This window comes from Hemicordylus capensis, chromosome 3 (genome assembly GCF_027244095.1).
Source record: "Hemicordylus capensis ecotype Gifberg chromosome 3, rHemCap1.1.pri, whole genome shotgun sequence".
NCBI classification, from domain to species: domain Eukaryota; kingdom Metazoa; phylum Chordata; class Lepidosauria; order Squamata; family Cordylidae; genus Hemicordylus; species Hemicordylus capensis.
Genome location: NC_069659.1, coordinates 350,649,661 through 350,662,704, shown reverse-complemented (window position 1 = coordinate 350,662,704; position 13,044 = coordinate 350,649,661). Strand labels below are relative to the sequence as shown.

At 44.3% G+C, this 13,044-nt stretch overlaps 1 protein-coding gene across 1 annotated transcript in view; it reads left to right on the top strand.

Moving 5' to 3' along the window:
- The window catches only part of LOC128350629 (cytochrome P450 2J5-like), an 87,901-nt gene that overhangs the window by 39,812 nt on the left and 35,045 nt on the right, over nucleotides 1-13,044 (top strand). Inside the window, exons 5-6 of the mRNA XM_053309019.1 lie at nucleotides 5,387-5,563; nucleotides 9,888-10,029. Coding sequence (XP_053164994.1) covers nucleotides 5,387-5,563; nucleotides 9,888-10,029 — 319 coding nt within the window. The remainder of the gene's footprint in view (nucleotides 1-5,386; nucleotides 5,564-9,887; nucleotides 10,030-13,044) is intronic.

The following is a 13,044-nucleotide window of genomic DNA, read 5'->3' as shown; positions in this document are numbered from 1 at the left end:
CGTGTGGTGTAAACATGTAATTAACAATAATTGAGATGGACAGATCACATTGAACCAAATCTCTGTTTTATAATAATGGCAATAATTGCTCCCTTTTGCGTGTAAGGGAGGGCTGTGGTTGGTGGTTGCTGACAACCACCAACATGATGTGGGTGGGGGTGGAATCTATCAGCACATTCTCCACTTCATGTCAAACTCTAAATACATGGGAAAATTTGAATCCTATTATGCACTCAAGTGTTGTCAAGTTTTAATGGAAACAATGTTACTTTCAGAAAGTTATGGCAGGAAGTAGGAAGGAACGGAGGGAGAAGTAATTAGGCTTGTGTGTTTTGTTTTTTTCTGTGGTTTTTTTTTTTTTGGCCCAAATCCAAAACACCCCCATTTTGTTCCTTGTTCGAAATCAGCCAACCCGAAACACCCCAATTTTGTTCTTTGTTCGAAACTGAAAAATCCGAATCCGAAATGACTTGGATTTTTAAAAATGTCCCCAGGGCAAAACTAGTGGGTGGTGGTGTTAGTGCCCAATGGGTGGAAGCTACCACCCAAATTTCAGAGGCATTGGGCAAAGGGCTGATTTTTGGCGAATTTTTGAATTTTAAGATTTTCCTCATAGGGAATAATGGAGGTTTCAGCAAAAGTATAGCTTCACATTGGGGGGAAAGGGGTGGTCCAGAGCAGAGTAGGGTGGGTGGTAGTGCCCAGTGGGGGCAAGGAAGCTGCCAGAATTATTTCCAAGGAATTGGTCAGAGGGCTGATTTTTAAAGATTTAATGGAGTTTATGCATTTTTAAAATTCTTCCCCATTGGGAATGATGGAAGTTTCAGAGCCCCATAACTGCACTTGGGGGGGCACTGGGGTGGCCCAGAGTGAGTGGTGGTATAGACCACATACGGTGCCAAACCATGGGGTACTGGGTTCTGTTGTTTCTGAGATGTTGTGAGTGTAGATTCTCTGGTAGCATATGAGAGTGGGTTCATGGTTTGTCATTGAAAATCTCATATGCTACCAGAGAATCAACACTCAGAACACCTCAGAAACAACAGAACCCAGCACCCCATGGGTTAACAATAACCCATGGTGGTTAACAACAACCTATGTTGGTGGTCGGCACCCTATATGCACTACACCAGAACTCACTCCTTGCCACTCCAATGCCCCCCAGGTGGAGTTATGGGTCTGCTGAAACCTCCATTATTCCCTAGGGGAGGAATCTTAAAGATGCACAGGCTTAACAATTCCTAAGAAATCAGCCCTTTGCCCTATTCCTTTGGAATCTGGGTTGTGGCAGACACCCCTTGGGGCACTGCCACCCAACCCACTGTTTTGTCCCCCAGGCCCCCTTTCCACCCCAAATCTGCCCCAAATAAATTTTATTAAAAATCACCCCTTTCCCCGAATTCCTTTGGAATCTGGGTGGTAGCAGGCATCCATTGGGGCACTACCACCTGACCCACTCTTCTGCCCCCAAAGCCCCCTTTCTGCCCCGAATCCACCCCAAATAACATCAAATATCAGAACCGATATTATCAGAACCAAACATCAGAATCGATTCATACATCCCTAAAGGCTACAGCATCTGGGTTTTTTAATTTGGAAAAGAGGTGACTACAGGGAGATATGATAGAGGTGTACAAAATTACACGTGGAGTAGAGAGAGTGGACAGATATAAATTTTCCTCCCTCTCTCACAATACTAGAACCAGGGGGTCATCCCATGAAACTGGAGCTCAGGAAATTAGGACCAACAAAAGGACGTACTTTTTCACACTGTTCATAATAAGTGTATGGGTTGTAGGGATGTTCACAGAACGGGTCAATCTGGTTCAGTGACGCAATTGCCTGGTGATGCAAATAGTCTCCGCGCATGTGTGGTCACTAAACGGGTAGTCATTTGGGAAGCTGGTGGGTAGGGATGTGCAAACCAGTGGAGTAACTATAATAGAGCAAGGGGAGACAGTTGTCTGGGGGCCCACTTCCTTGGGGGGCCCCCAGAGGCAAGTCACATGACTGACTCTCCCAGCCGCACACCCACCCGGGTTTCCTTCAGTTGTATTCATCCTCCGAAACTGATGTGGGTGTTAAGGCCTGGAGCTACCGGAACAGTATGTCTTTTTCTAGTACCATTAAATGACTTGCATCGTCCACAATTTATATATTTGCCCCCGACGTGAAGCTATACATTTGCTGACACCTCCATGCTTCTTTATGGAGAAAAACCTTAAAGACGCGTAAACTTCAAAAATCACTTAAAAATCATACCTTTGCCCAATTCCTTTCAAATAATTCTTATTGCTTCCTTGCCCACCCTAGGAACTACCACCCACCACACTCCACTCTACGACACCCCTTTCCCCCCGATGTGAAGGTATACATTTGCTGCAGTCCTAATTATTCTCTATGAGGAATTGAAAAATACTTAAACAATTCACCAATAATCAGAGGAGTGTCCAATTGCCTTGGGATTTTTTGGGTGGTAGGAACCCCTGTCTGTCTACCACCCACCCCGCTTTTGTGCCCCTAGGTGCTCCACAATAGGGGATATGGACTGGTTTGGGTCCCATTATACTATATGAGAAAAATTAAAAATATTTCAAATATTCATAAAAAATCATAGGGGTGTCTGATTGCTTCAGGATTTGCATGGTTGTTGGCACCCATGGGTGCTCCACAATAAGGAATAGTGGCCTGGTTCGAGTCCCATTATATCCTATGAGAAAAAATAAAAATAATTTTCAAAAATTCATTAAAAAAATCGTACGAGTGTCCGATTGCTTTGGGGTTTGGGTGACAGGTACCCCTGGTTGCCAGCTATCATCCTACCAATTTTTGGGTGTCCTAACCGGTCCGAACGGGTCCTAACTGGCTTGAACCGGTTCAAATCCGAACCGAACCGGGGTGGTTCGAACAAAACCAAAACCGAACCACCCCCTCCTGGTTCGGACCTGGTTCGAATCCGAACTGTACTGGGCGAACCAGTTTTGTGCACATCCCTATTACCCATCCCTTGGGCACCTCCAGACTGGATTACTTTGAGTGTCTTACATTCCTGGTGGAATTTGTTGTAAACCACCCAGAGACGTTACATATAGGAATATGTTAAACAAACAAACAAACAAACAAACAAAATGTAAAAATTCCACACAGCAGCCAGCTACATACTAGTTGTGCACAGAACTGGCTCTCTTTGAGCCTATGGTGGGGCAGGGTGGCTTTCAGGATGGGGAGGGTGTGCTTCCCCCTCTGCCACACTTCCCCCTTCACCACACTTCCTCCTCTGGCGCTTTGTGAATAAATAGTTTGGCAGGGTGGCAGGATACCTCCTTGCCGCCCCATTGTTTTCCTGACTGGAAGTGATTGGAAGTTTTGTGCACATGACGCACACGCATGTACAGCACTTCCGGTCACTTCTGGTCAGGAAAACAATGGGTAGCAAGGAGCTACGCTGCCACCCCACTGAACTAATTATACACAGAGTCCTGGAGGGTTATGTGCCGCAGGGGAGGGCGTAAGTGTACCCTCCCCATCCTTAAAGCCACCCCCATATTCAAACTGGTTCTAACGTAGGGCTTCCAAACCAGTTTGGCGTTCTAAGGATAGAATGCCCAACAGTTTAGTGCACAGTCCTACCACACACCCATGAGACCTCTGTGCTCTGGCAAAGCTGTAGTAGTTTGGCAGTCTGCTACATAGGGGAAAGTTGTAGAGATTATGGTTCTCTCAGACTCAATCTAGGCAGAACCTGACAATTATTGGGCCTCTTCTGTTGGGATTGGTAGAATGTGCCTTGTTGCACCCATGCATGCCTTCACATTTGACATTTTATGAGTTTCTTCTTTCTAATTTCTTTCTTCTCCCCATAATCTAATTACAAAAATTGGACTAAGTGGCTCAATTTTCCTTGAAGTCTACCGGACATCCAAAAAGATAATCTGGAATAACTCCTCCCACAGACAGTGAAAAATCCTCCAGGAATCATTTCTGTATTTCTTGCTTTTGTGCTTTGTGTACATGTTGAGAGGACTGCCCATTTCCCCACAAACATTATAGTAGTAATATCTAGGGAGGTGATATGGGCTCTCCACTCCAATTAGTCTTCAATCACATCTTCCAGTAGGATAGATGAATCCTGTGAATTCACAGGATTCAAGGGACTCGGGATTTAAAAGAAGATGCTGAGTCTCACCTTTCATTCACTGAGAGAAAAATTCATATGCTAACCCCCAAGATAAGCCACAGTACTATTGATATAGGAAAGGAATTGCCTCATATTAGGGATGTGCACAAAACTTGTTTGGCCTATTTGGCTTGAATTTGGACCAGCTTTGAACCATGGTGGGTAGGTTCAGTTTCGTTTTTGCTTGAGCCCCCACCCCCACCCCGGCCCACCTTCATTTGGTTCAAATTTGAATCCAACTCAAACTGGTTCTAAAATGCTCTACATAGGATATAATGGGGACATGAACTGGCCCATTAATCTCTATGAAGAGTACCCAGGGGCACAAAAACAGGGTGGGCAGTAGGCATCCAGGGGTGTCTACCACCCACCAAACCTCAAAGCAATCTGACACTCCTGTGAATTTTATTGATTTTTTAAAAATGAATTTTCCATTTATTGTATTTTCCCCATAGGGGATAATGGGGATTTGAGGATGCCTTCACTGCCTCCCAAATTGCGTTTGGGTACAAGTTATTTATGGCCGCAATTTCCCCGGGAGTCCCAAGCTGGTGGGGTTCATGGATTTTAATTGCTGTGAACTCTGAGTTCACAGAGAGTTCACAGCAATTAAACAGGTCAGGTCGCACACTTCACTTTCTGAATGGGGGAGGGTTTCCTGTTCATTGCATAGAAACAGGCTAAAATCTTTTTAAAAATTGAAAAAACAAACCATAAACCCCACTGACTTGGGGCTCCCAGGAGGAGTTGTGGCCATACCTGCCTTGCATCCAAACCCACTTGGTGCACATGCACCTCACAGGGGGGCTATTGGGAAATCCTCAAATCCCCATTATTCCCTAAGGGGGAAATGCAAAAAATTGAAAAATCTTCAAAAAATCATTAACTATCGCCGGTGTGTCCGATAGCTTTGGAGTTTGGGTGGTAGTTGGCACCCATGGGTGCCTACCAGCCCAACCCAGTTTTGGAGGCTTGAACCTTTGAACCAGTTCAAACCAGTTTAAGTAGAACCAGGCTCTGTTTGGTTCCAACTCAAACTGGCATTGCCAATATAATGCCCTGTTTGGTTCAAGTCTGAACCTTCCAACTGAACCGGTTTGAATTCGAACCAGTTTGAATTTGAACCTGTTTGCACATCTCTATCTCATACACCACAATAATGAGCTCTCAACTGATAATGTCATGTTTTTGATTTGATTTTTCCTGTAGCTCTATGAAATGTTCCCTTGGATCATGAAACATCTTCCAGGTCTTCACCAGAAGGCATTTTCCACAATGGATGAGGCAGTTTTATTAGCAAAGAAGGAGATACAAAACCATAAGATGTATCAGACACAGTATGAGCCACAGGATTTCATTGATTTCTACCTACTTCAGATGAAAAAGGTGAGTGTTGGTTTGTATGTAAATAATAGGCCTGTGCACAAGCACAACATTCAGAATCAGGTCTGATGATCTGATCTCATCAGACTGTGAAAATGTTAGTTTGGGGTCTTCGAACAAGTTTGAACAGGTTCAAATTTGAACATGTTTGAATTTGAACTGGTTTGGTTCGACAGTTCGAATTTGAACTGAACCAGGCATTCGGTTCGACCTGCAGGTTCAAATTCAAATGGAACAGAACCTGGTTTGATTTGAACTGGTTTGAACCAGTACAAACTGGTTCAAGCCCTCAAAATTGGGTTGGGTGTTAGGCACCCATGGATGCCCACTACCACCCAAACCCCCAAGTAATTGGACACTCCTACAATTAATGAATTTTAATTTTTTAATGATTGCCAATTATTCTGTATGTGGAGTACCCATGGGCAAACAATTGGGGTAGGTGGTAGGCACCCAGGGGGGCCAATCACCCACCAAGCCCCATGGCAATTGGTCACTTCTTTGATTATTGGTGAATTTTAAAAATATTTTTCAATTTCCCATAGGGAATAATGGGGATTTGAGGCAGCCTCAACCCCCTTGTGAGGTCCCAGGGCAGCCCACAGTTGGTCTTTGGGCATAGCAGGGCTGGCCTCAACTCCCCCCAAGCACCCCCAAGTTGATAGGAATTATTATTATTTATTTATGAATTTTTAAAGAATTAATTTTTGGCTCTATAGACATGCATTGGCTCCATAGGAAATAACAGAGTGACTTTTCAGCTACTGACCTTAATTTCTTATTGCTCTGAACTCCAAGTTCGGGTAAAAGCAATTAAGCTATTATGGTGAAAGGGAACACAGTGTTCTTTCTGAATGGAAAGGCTCAGGCAATGTTTTCCTAAGGAGCCAATGTATGTCTATGGAGCCAAAAATTAATTCTTTTAAAATTCCTGATTAATCAACAATAAATCCTATCAACCTGGGGGTGCCTTGAGGGGGTGGAGGCAAGCCTGCCATACCCCCAGACCCATTTTGAGGTGCTCTGGCACTCCCCAAAGATGGGAATGGGGCATCCTCAAATCCCCATTATTCCCTATGGGAGGGATACAAAAATTGAGAAATACTTCTAAAATCCACCAATAATCAGAGGAGTGTATGGATTGCCTTGGGGTTTGGTGGGTGGTAGGCACCACTGGGTGCCTAGGTTTTTGCCCCTAGGTACTCCACAGAGGAAATAATGGGCAATAATAAAAAATTAAAAAATTAATTAAAATCATAGGAGTGTCCGATTGCTTTGGGGTTTGGGTGGTAGTTGACACCCATGGGTGCCTACAACCCAACCCAATTTTGGAGGCTCATACTGGTTCTAACTGGTTCAAACCAGGTTTGAATTTGAACTGAACCAAAGAGGGGTTCAAGAAAAACCAAGACCGAACCTCCCCACCCCAGTTCGAACCCGGTTTGAATTCAAACTGAACCAGGCAAACCAGTTTTGTGCACATCTCTAGTTTGTATCAGAGTCAGGAATGGGATCAGGGTCCAAGAAAACCCACAAGGAAAGTAAAGTAACCCACAAGGAAAAATAACATAACACCAGAGAGTTGCAGGGGAAGTGAGGTAACATCAGAAAGTTGTTACCTTACACCAGAGAATTGCAAGAGAAACCCGGAAATCAGCTGGCAGATGCTAATTTGACTTTTAAATGGGCTAAAAAACTTGATTTTTTTTTTAAAAAAATAGATGAGATATACATGGGTGGGTAGATAGTGGGCAGAAGATGCCCCTCCCTCCAACAGCAATTACTTAAAAAACAAACTCGTCTCTTTGCCACCATTTGGAGTTCTAGAAAACTCCAAAATTTTGTGAAAGGAGTCAGAGAAGTCCAACCTAAACTGGGCTGGCCAGTTGACTCTCTCCGAATCCCTCCAGGCCTAATAAATAATTTATAGATGTCTTTCACCCAACCTCATGGCCCTCTCTTCAGCTGTGCCGCGTGCTCTCATAAGCAGTGACTGCAAGAGGAGTGAGAGGACTGCCCCACTCCAGCATCCTTAGAGCAGCTGCTACACTTGGTGCAGCTGCTCCTTCCCAAACTCCCACTCACTGGTGGAAATGCCGGCGGGCCAGGGGGAAGCTTCTTAACCCAAACAGTCATCACCCAGACAATTGCCTGCTGATGTTTAATGGCTGGGGTTAAAAGTTGGGTTGGGTGGGCAGGCAGTGCCGGGATCAAGCTCAATCCTGGTGCTGCACAGGAGCAGCCTAGCCAAGGCTGGCCTGCCCTAGTCTGGGCTAGGCTGCTCATGAGAACAGCCTCAGTGAAGCGCCTTGAGGTGATTTGCAGAGAGAGCATGCTTAGCCGAGCAGGGAGTCCTCCCTAGGCAACCAGATCAGCTGCCCAGAGGATTACTGACTCCATCACAGAGCTGGTAGGGGAGCCGGGGATCGGGGTCTGCCCGGCCCCCAGAAGTCCCACGATGCCCCGTGTGAGTGTGTGGGGCATCCTGGGGAGACCCATGAGGCTGGGAGACTTGTTGTAGCCTCCCGGTCAGGGGTCTACTTGTGTGTTGCTGTGAAGCGGAGCTGCGCTGCGGTAGCACATTATCAACTAAATGGGGTTAGTGGAGCACTTGCTCCGCTAACCTTATTTAAGGGGAGGGGTATTTTGTGAGGTTTGATGCCGGGAGCCGCAGAGCTCCCATGACAGCACACAAACAGGAGGAACCGAGCTAGTCTCCCTTAGCCCGGTTCCACCTGATCGTGAGAATAGCCTCTATGTCTATCTGAAGTATCACTACATGTCCTGCTTTAATTAAACAGCAACAACTACAGGGCCACCATTTATATTTTATGAACTTTATTAAGACTATTGAATACTCTCCATTTAAGAGTATTATCTATATACTAGCTAGGCTGGGCACAGAGCATCTGTGTCTCTAGTTCTCTTCTCCACTTTCTTCTCTCCCCCCCCCCGCACCGCTTTCCTCTTGCCCCCACCCCCCGCTTTCCTCTCGCCCCCTCCTGGCCATAACTTTCCTCTCCCCACCCATTGGCCGCCATTTTGCTTTCCCCCTCCCCAGCCACTGCTTTCCTTTTCCCCAGCCTGGCCACACTTTCCTCTCTCCACCTGTTGTCCTCCACTTTCCTTTTCCCTGCCTTGGATGCCACTTTTCTCTCCTGCCCCCAGCCACAGCTTTCCTTGGCCTGCCCATTGGCCTACACCTTATCTTCTCTGCCACCGCATTCCGTTCCCTTTCCTAGCAGCTTGCTCACAAACTCTCGTAAGAGCTGCCACACATGGGATTAGCGATGGGTATGCCTAAGAGAAATAGATAGATAGATAGATAGATAGATAGATAGATAGATAGATTAGGATAGATTAGATTATTTCCTAAAGGGCTGAAATTTGGGACTCTTAGGGATGGATAACCACAGTGCCTGAGGCAAGTGAGAGCTATAGGCAGGCTTGGGATGAATTGCAGATATGTTGGTGTTTAAAAAATGAAGGGGAAAAACTAAGTCTAAAAACTTTTTGAACAAAAGAGAGGGATTGCTCTTCCAGTGGATAAATTTCTCACACGGCAGTCACAAGGCCTTCTGCTTCTGAGGGGGAAAGGTGTGTCAAATCAGTGTTTTCTGACTGGCCATTTGTGTTTCGGGGGGGGGGGTAGATGGAACTGGGTACCAGCCCCCCTGCCCCCCATAACAACCGGTGGGGGGGATGAATAAGAAATAAGATCCAAGTTACAGCAGGTACTCCTGTCTTTGTTGGTAACATTGGTTTTTCACCAGGATTAGCTACAAGCTTAGGGAACACTTGCATACCAGGGATATACTGCCATCTTTTGTTGCAGGTCCATTCTTCTTTCTTTTTATTCCCCTTTCTTTCAGGAGAATGAAATAGTGCCTGGTCTGGCAGGTGAGACCTGTGCCTTATGTCCAGTCAGTTGTGGCTTTGGGTATAGACAGCATGCTTACAGAGAGTCAAACAAAAATATGGCTTTGAAGCACAGTAGAAGATAGATAGATAGATAGATAGATAGATAGATAGATAGATAGATAGATAGATAGATAGATAGACAGAATGCCCCATTTCTGCTTCTCAGTCCTACTCACCCTTCAGAAGAGAACATCCTAGCACTTCTCTCTCTTTACTCTCAGATCTGCCTCACTCATTCTTACACCAGCACCAAATGGATTTATGCTGTTGAACCTGCCCCTCAAAACCCATCTCACTTCTTTCCCAACACAGTTTCTGGGGGCATTTGGTTGTATGTTAGTAATAACCGCAAAATGTCTGTAATTTTTTGTAAATGTTATTTCACCATTCCTATTGTCAAAAACAGGATAAAGATGGTCCCAACTCTGCCTACAATGAGGACAACTTGGCTCAGTGTGTTCTGGAATTAATGGGTGCAGGGATAGATACCATTTCCACTACTCTAAAATGGGCACTGCTCCTCATGGTAAATCATCCAGAAATTCAAGGTGAGAGAGACCTGTGCAATGTTGGTAAAGATTCTTCTTAATCCTCACAGAGAAGAATGTAACTTTGCTATGTTTACTGGTGGATCTGAATTCCTCCAAGATTTCATACATATCTCAGATAAGGAAGTCCAAAAACATCACATTCAGCTAGAAATGTGCACAAATCAGTATTTGTGGATTGATTCATGTTTGAATGGAATCATCCTGATTCAATTTGAGCTTGAATCTGCTGCCCTAGAATCTGGGTCAATTTGATTCTGATTTGATTTGATTTGATTTCAATTCAAATTCATTCAGCCAGATTTTTAATGGCTGGAGGGCACCAAAGAAGGTTGTCCCCATGGGTTCCAACTGTCACCGAACACCCAAAGGAATCAGGCAAAGGGATGAATTTTTAGGAATTTTTATGTGTTGTGAATTCTCAGTTGTGAAATGAGTTCTACACAGGGATTCCCTTTGAAGAAGTCATCTCACAACCAAGAATCCACACATAAAAATTCACCCCAGACAGTGATAGCAGAAGCTCAGAGGACACAAAATTGAGATTGCTGTGGACAAAATGGAACAATGTATAAACAGCAATCTGTGAAATAACCTCAGACAAGGTAAAAATGTATTAAACATGCATATGAAAATGTAAAAACATACACAATGATGCAAATAATCTTCACAGTTTCAGATACGTCTGGCATCTCTGTAGCATTTTGCATGTTTTACATTCCAGCTGTGAGGAGTCCATCTTGAACACTTTGCACTTTTCCACTTGTTGAAGAGTTTTGTGGAGAATTATGACATGTTCGGCCTATTTCTCTTCATAGTGTTTTGCTCTCCAGCTGTGAAGATTCTTTCTTTAACTTTTTGCACATTCATGTAGTTGCACATGTGTTGTTTGCTGGGTTTTTCCATGGTTTGAGATTTGTTGCATCATGGTGTATGTTTATACATTTTCATATGTATGTTTAATACATTTTTACCTTGTTTAAGGTTATTTCACGAATTGCTGTTTATACATTGTTGCTTTGTCTGTGGTTGCCTGTGGTTTATTACTGGGGGACAAAATGGAGGCTCAAATTGATTTGAGCGTGGACTGAGGGTGATTCGATTCAACCTCGAATCTGGTAAGCATCCTCAAAGGTGATTCAATTTGAAGTTGAATCATTTTGGTGCCCAGATTCAAGTCAAATTGATTCGGCCACAAATCAATTTGCACATCCCTACATTCAGCCCAAGATCTATTTTGAAGTATTTGGCTTTATTGAAAGACTAGAAAATCCTAAATTCAGGGGGAGTTATTATTATTACATTTATATCCCGCTCTTCCTCCAAGGAGCCCGGAGCGGTGTACTACATACTTAAGTTTCTCTTTCACAACAACCCTCTGAAGTAGGTTTGGCTGAGAGAGAAGTGACTGGCCCAGAGTCACCCAGCTAGTATCATGGATTCTGTGGTGGAATCTGCTTCTCCCACCATGTTGCTAACACTTGTCACAGACCAGACTAAACCAGACCCATGATTTCTATGCTTAACCACTGCCACCAAGTAGACTTTTCTTTTCTCAGGCTGTGTCTAGTGTAACAACCCTTCAACCTTTGTAGTAAAACCAAAACCCAGTAGTGTTGAAGGGCTTTAGGTGTCGGGTGGAGACAATCAAGCAGAAGCTTCTAATCTTTAAATACAACAATAAATTTTACTTTGGAACAAATTTAGTCAATTTTAAACAGTAGCTTTGGTTTCTTTGTACAGCATAACATTAAAAACAGACAAACAAACCCAACAGTTCTCATAAGAGCATAAGGACAGAAATAAAATGGTTGAGAAAATTCATCCAACTTACCTATATCAATCAATCATTTTTATTACAGTCCAAGACCAGCATAAAATAGTGTGATGCAGTAATTATGAGTACATACATCAGGACTGGACAGATTATGAAGCAATAAAACCATATTACATTAAAATTACTACATTAATGTTACTATAAACTATAATTACTATAAAATGATTACTATAAAATTACTAATAATTACTAGCTCGCCCCCCGTTCCCTGCCCCACTGCCACTGCCACCGCTTTCTCTCCCGCCACTGCCATTTCCCGCCTGCCCCCCACTGCCACAGTTTTCTCCCCACCGGCCACCACCGTTTTCTTCCCCCCTGGCCACCACCACCGTCTTCTCTGTCCACCGCCACTTTCCTTCCCCCTCTCCCAGCAGCTCACTCACAAACTCTTGCAAGAGCTGCCACACATCGGATTAGCGATGGGTACATCTTAGAGAATTATATCTATGGATAGGGAGAGAACAGAGGCAAAAGTATGAGTACAAGGTCACTACAGTTATATTCAAATTTATATGCATCTGTCTATGAGAGGATAAAACATAAGATATTTAAACTATAGGATGGGGTGTCTAAATATGTAGGACAAGATACGTGCCTGAGAGTGAAGCAGGCAAGTTAAAACAGAAAGTTACTAAAATCAGTACAAGACTAATACATGGTTATGGACTGGCAATCAGGGCCCGGTGGATCTTGTACGCTGCCGCACAGAACTTGGCAGTGTTATACGTGAAGGCCTGATCTTCATCTGAAAGCTGGTATAAGCTTGACTGGGATGGCCAGGTTACTTGAGGAGCAGTGGAAGTATAAGCATGTCACGACTGTCCTTATAAAAGGGGCAAGAGAAACCACATGCTCTGTGGTTTCCACCTCCCCAGTGTCACAGGGGCAAAGTCTTTCCATGATCCCTAGCTTTCTGTATTTGCCTTCCAGCACTCTGGAGGGAAGGGCATGACAACAGGCAAGGGAGAAAGCCCTTCTGTGGCTTGGGATTTCCAGCTGTGTCAAGTATGCAGCAGAGGAGAAGGTGAATCTAAGCCTTTCTGATGACAGGAAGCTGGTGCCCCACTAAGGACAGCCTGTCACTCAGTGTCCAAAATCCTCTATTTGATGGCCTTTTTTGCCTTGTCACAGCCCATAGCAAGTAGGAGGGGCAGGGAGAAGCTCGGTAGCGCCACGTT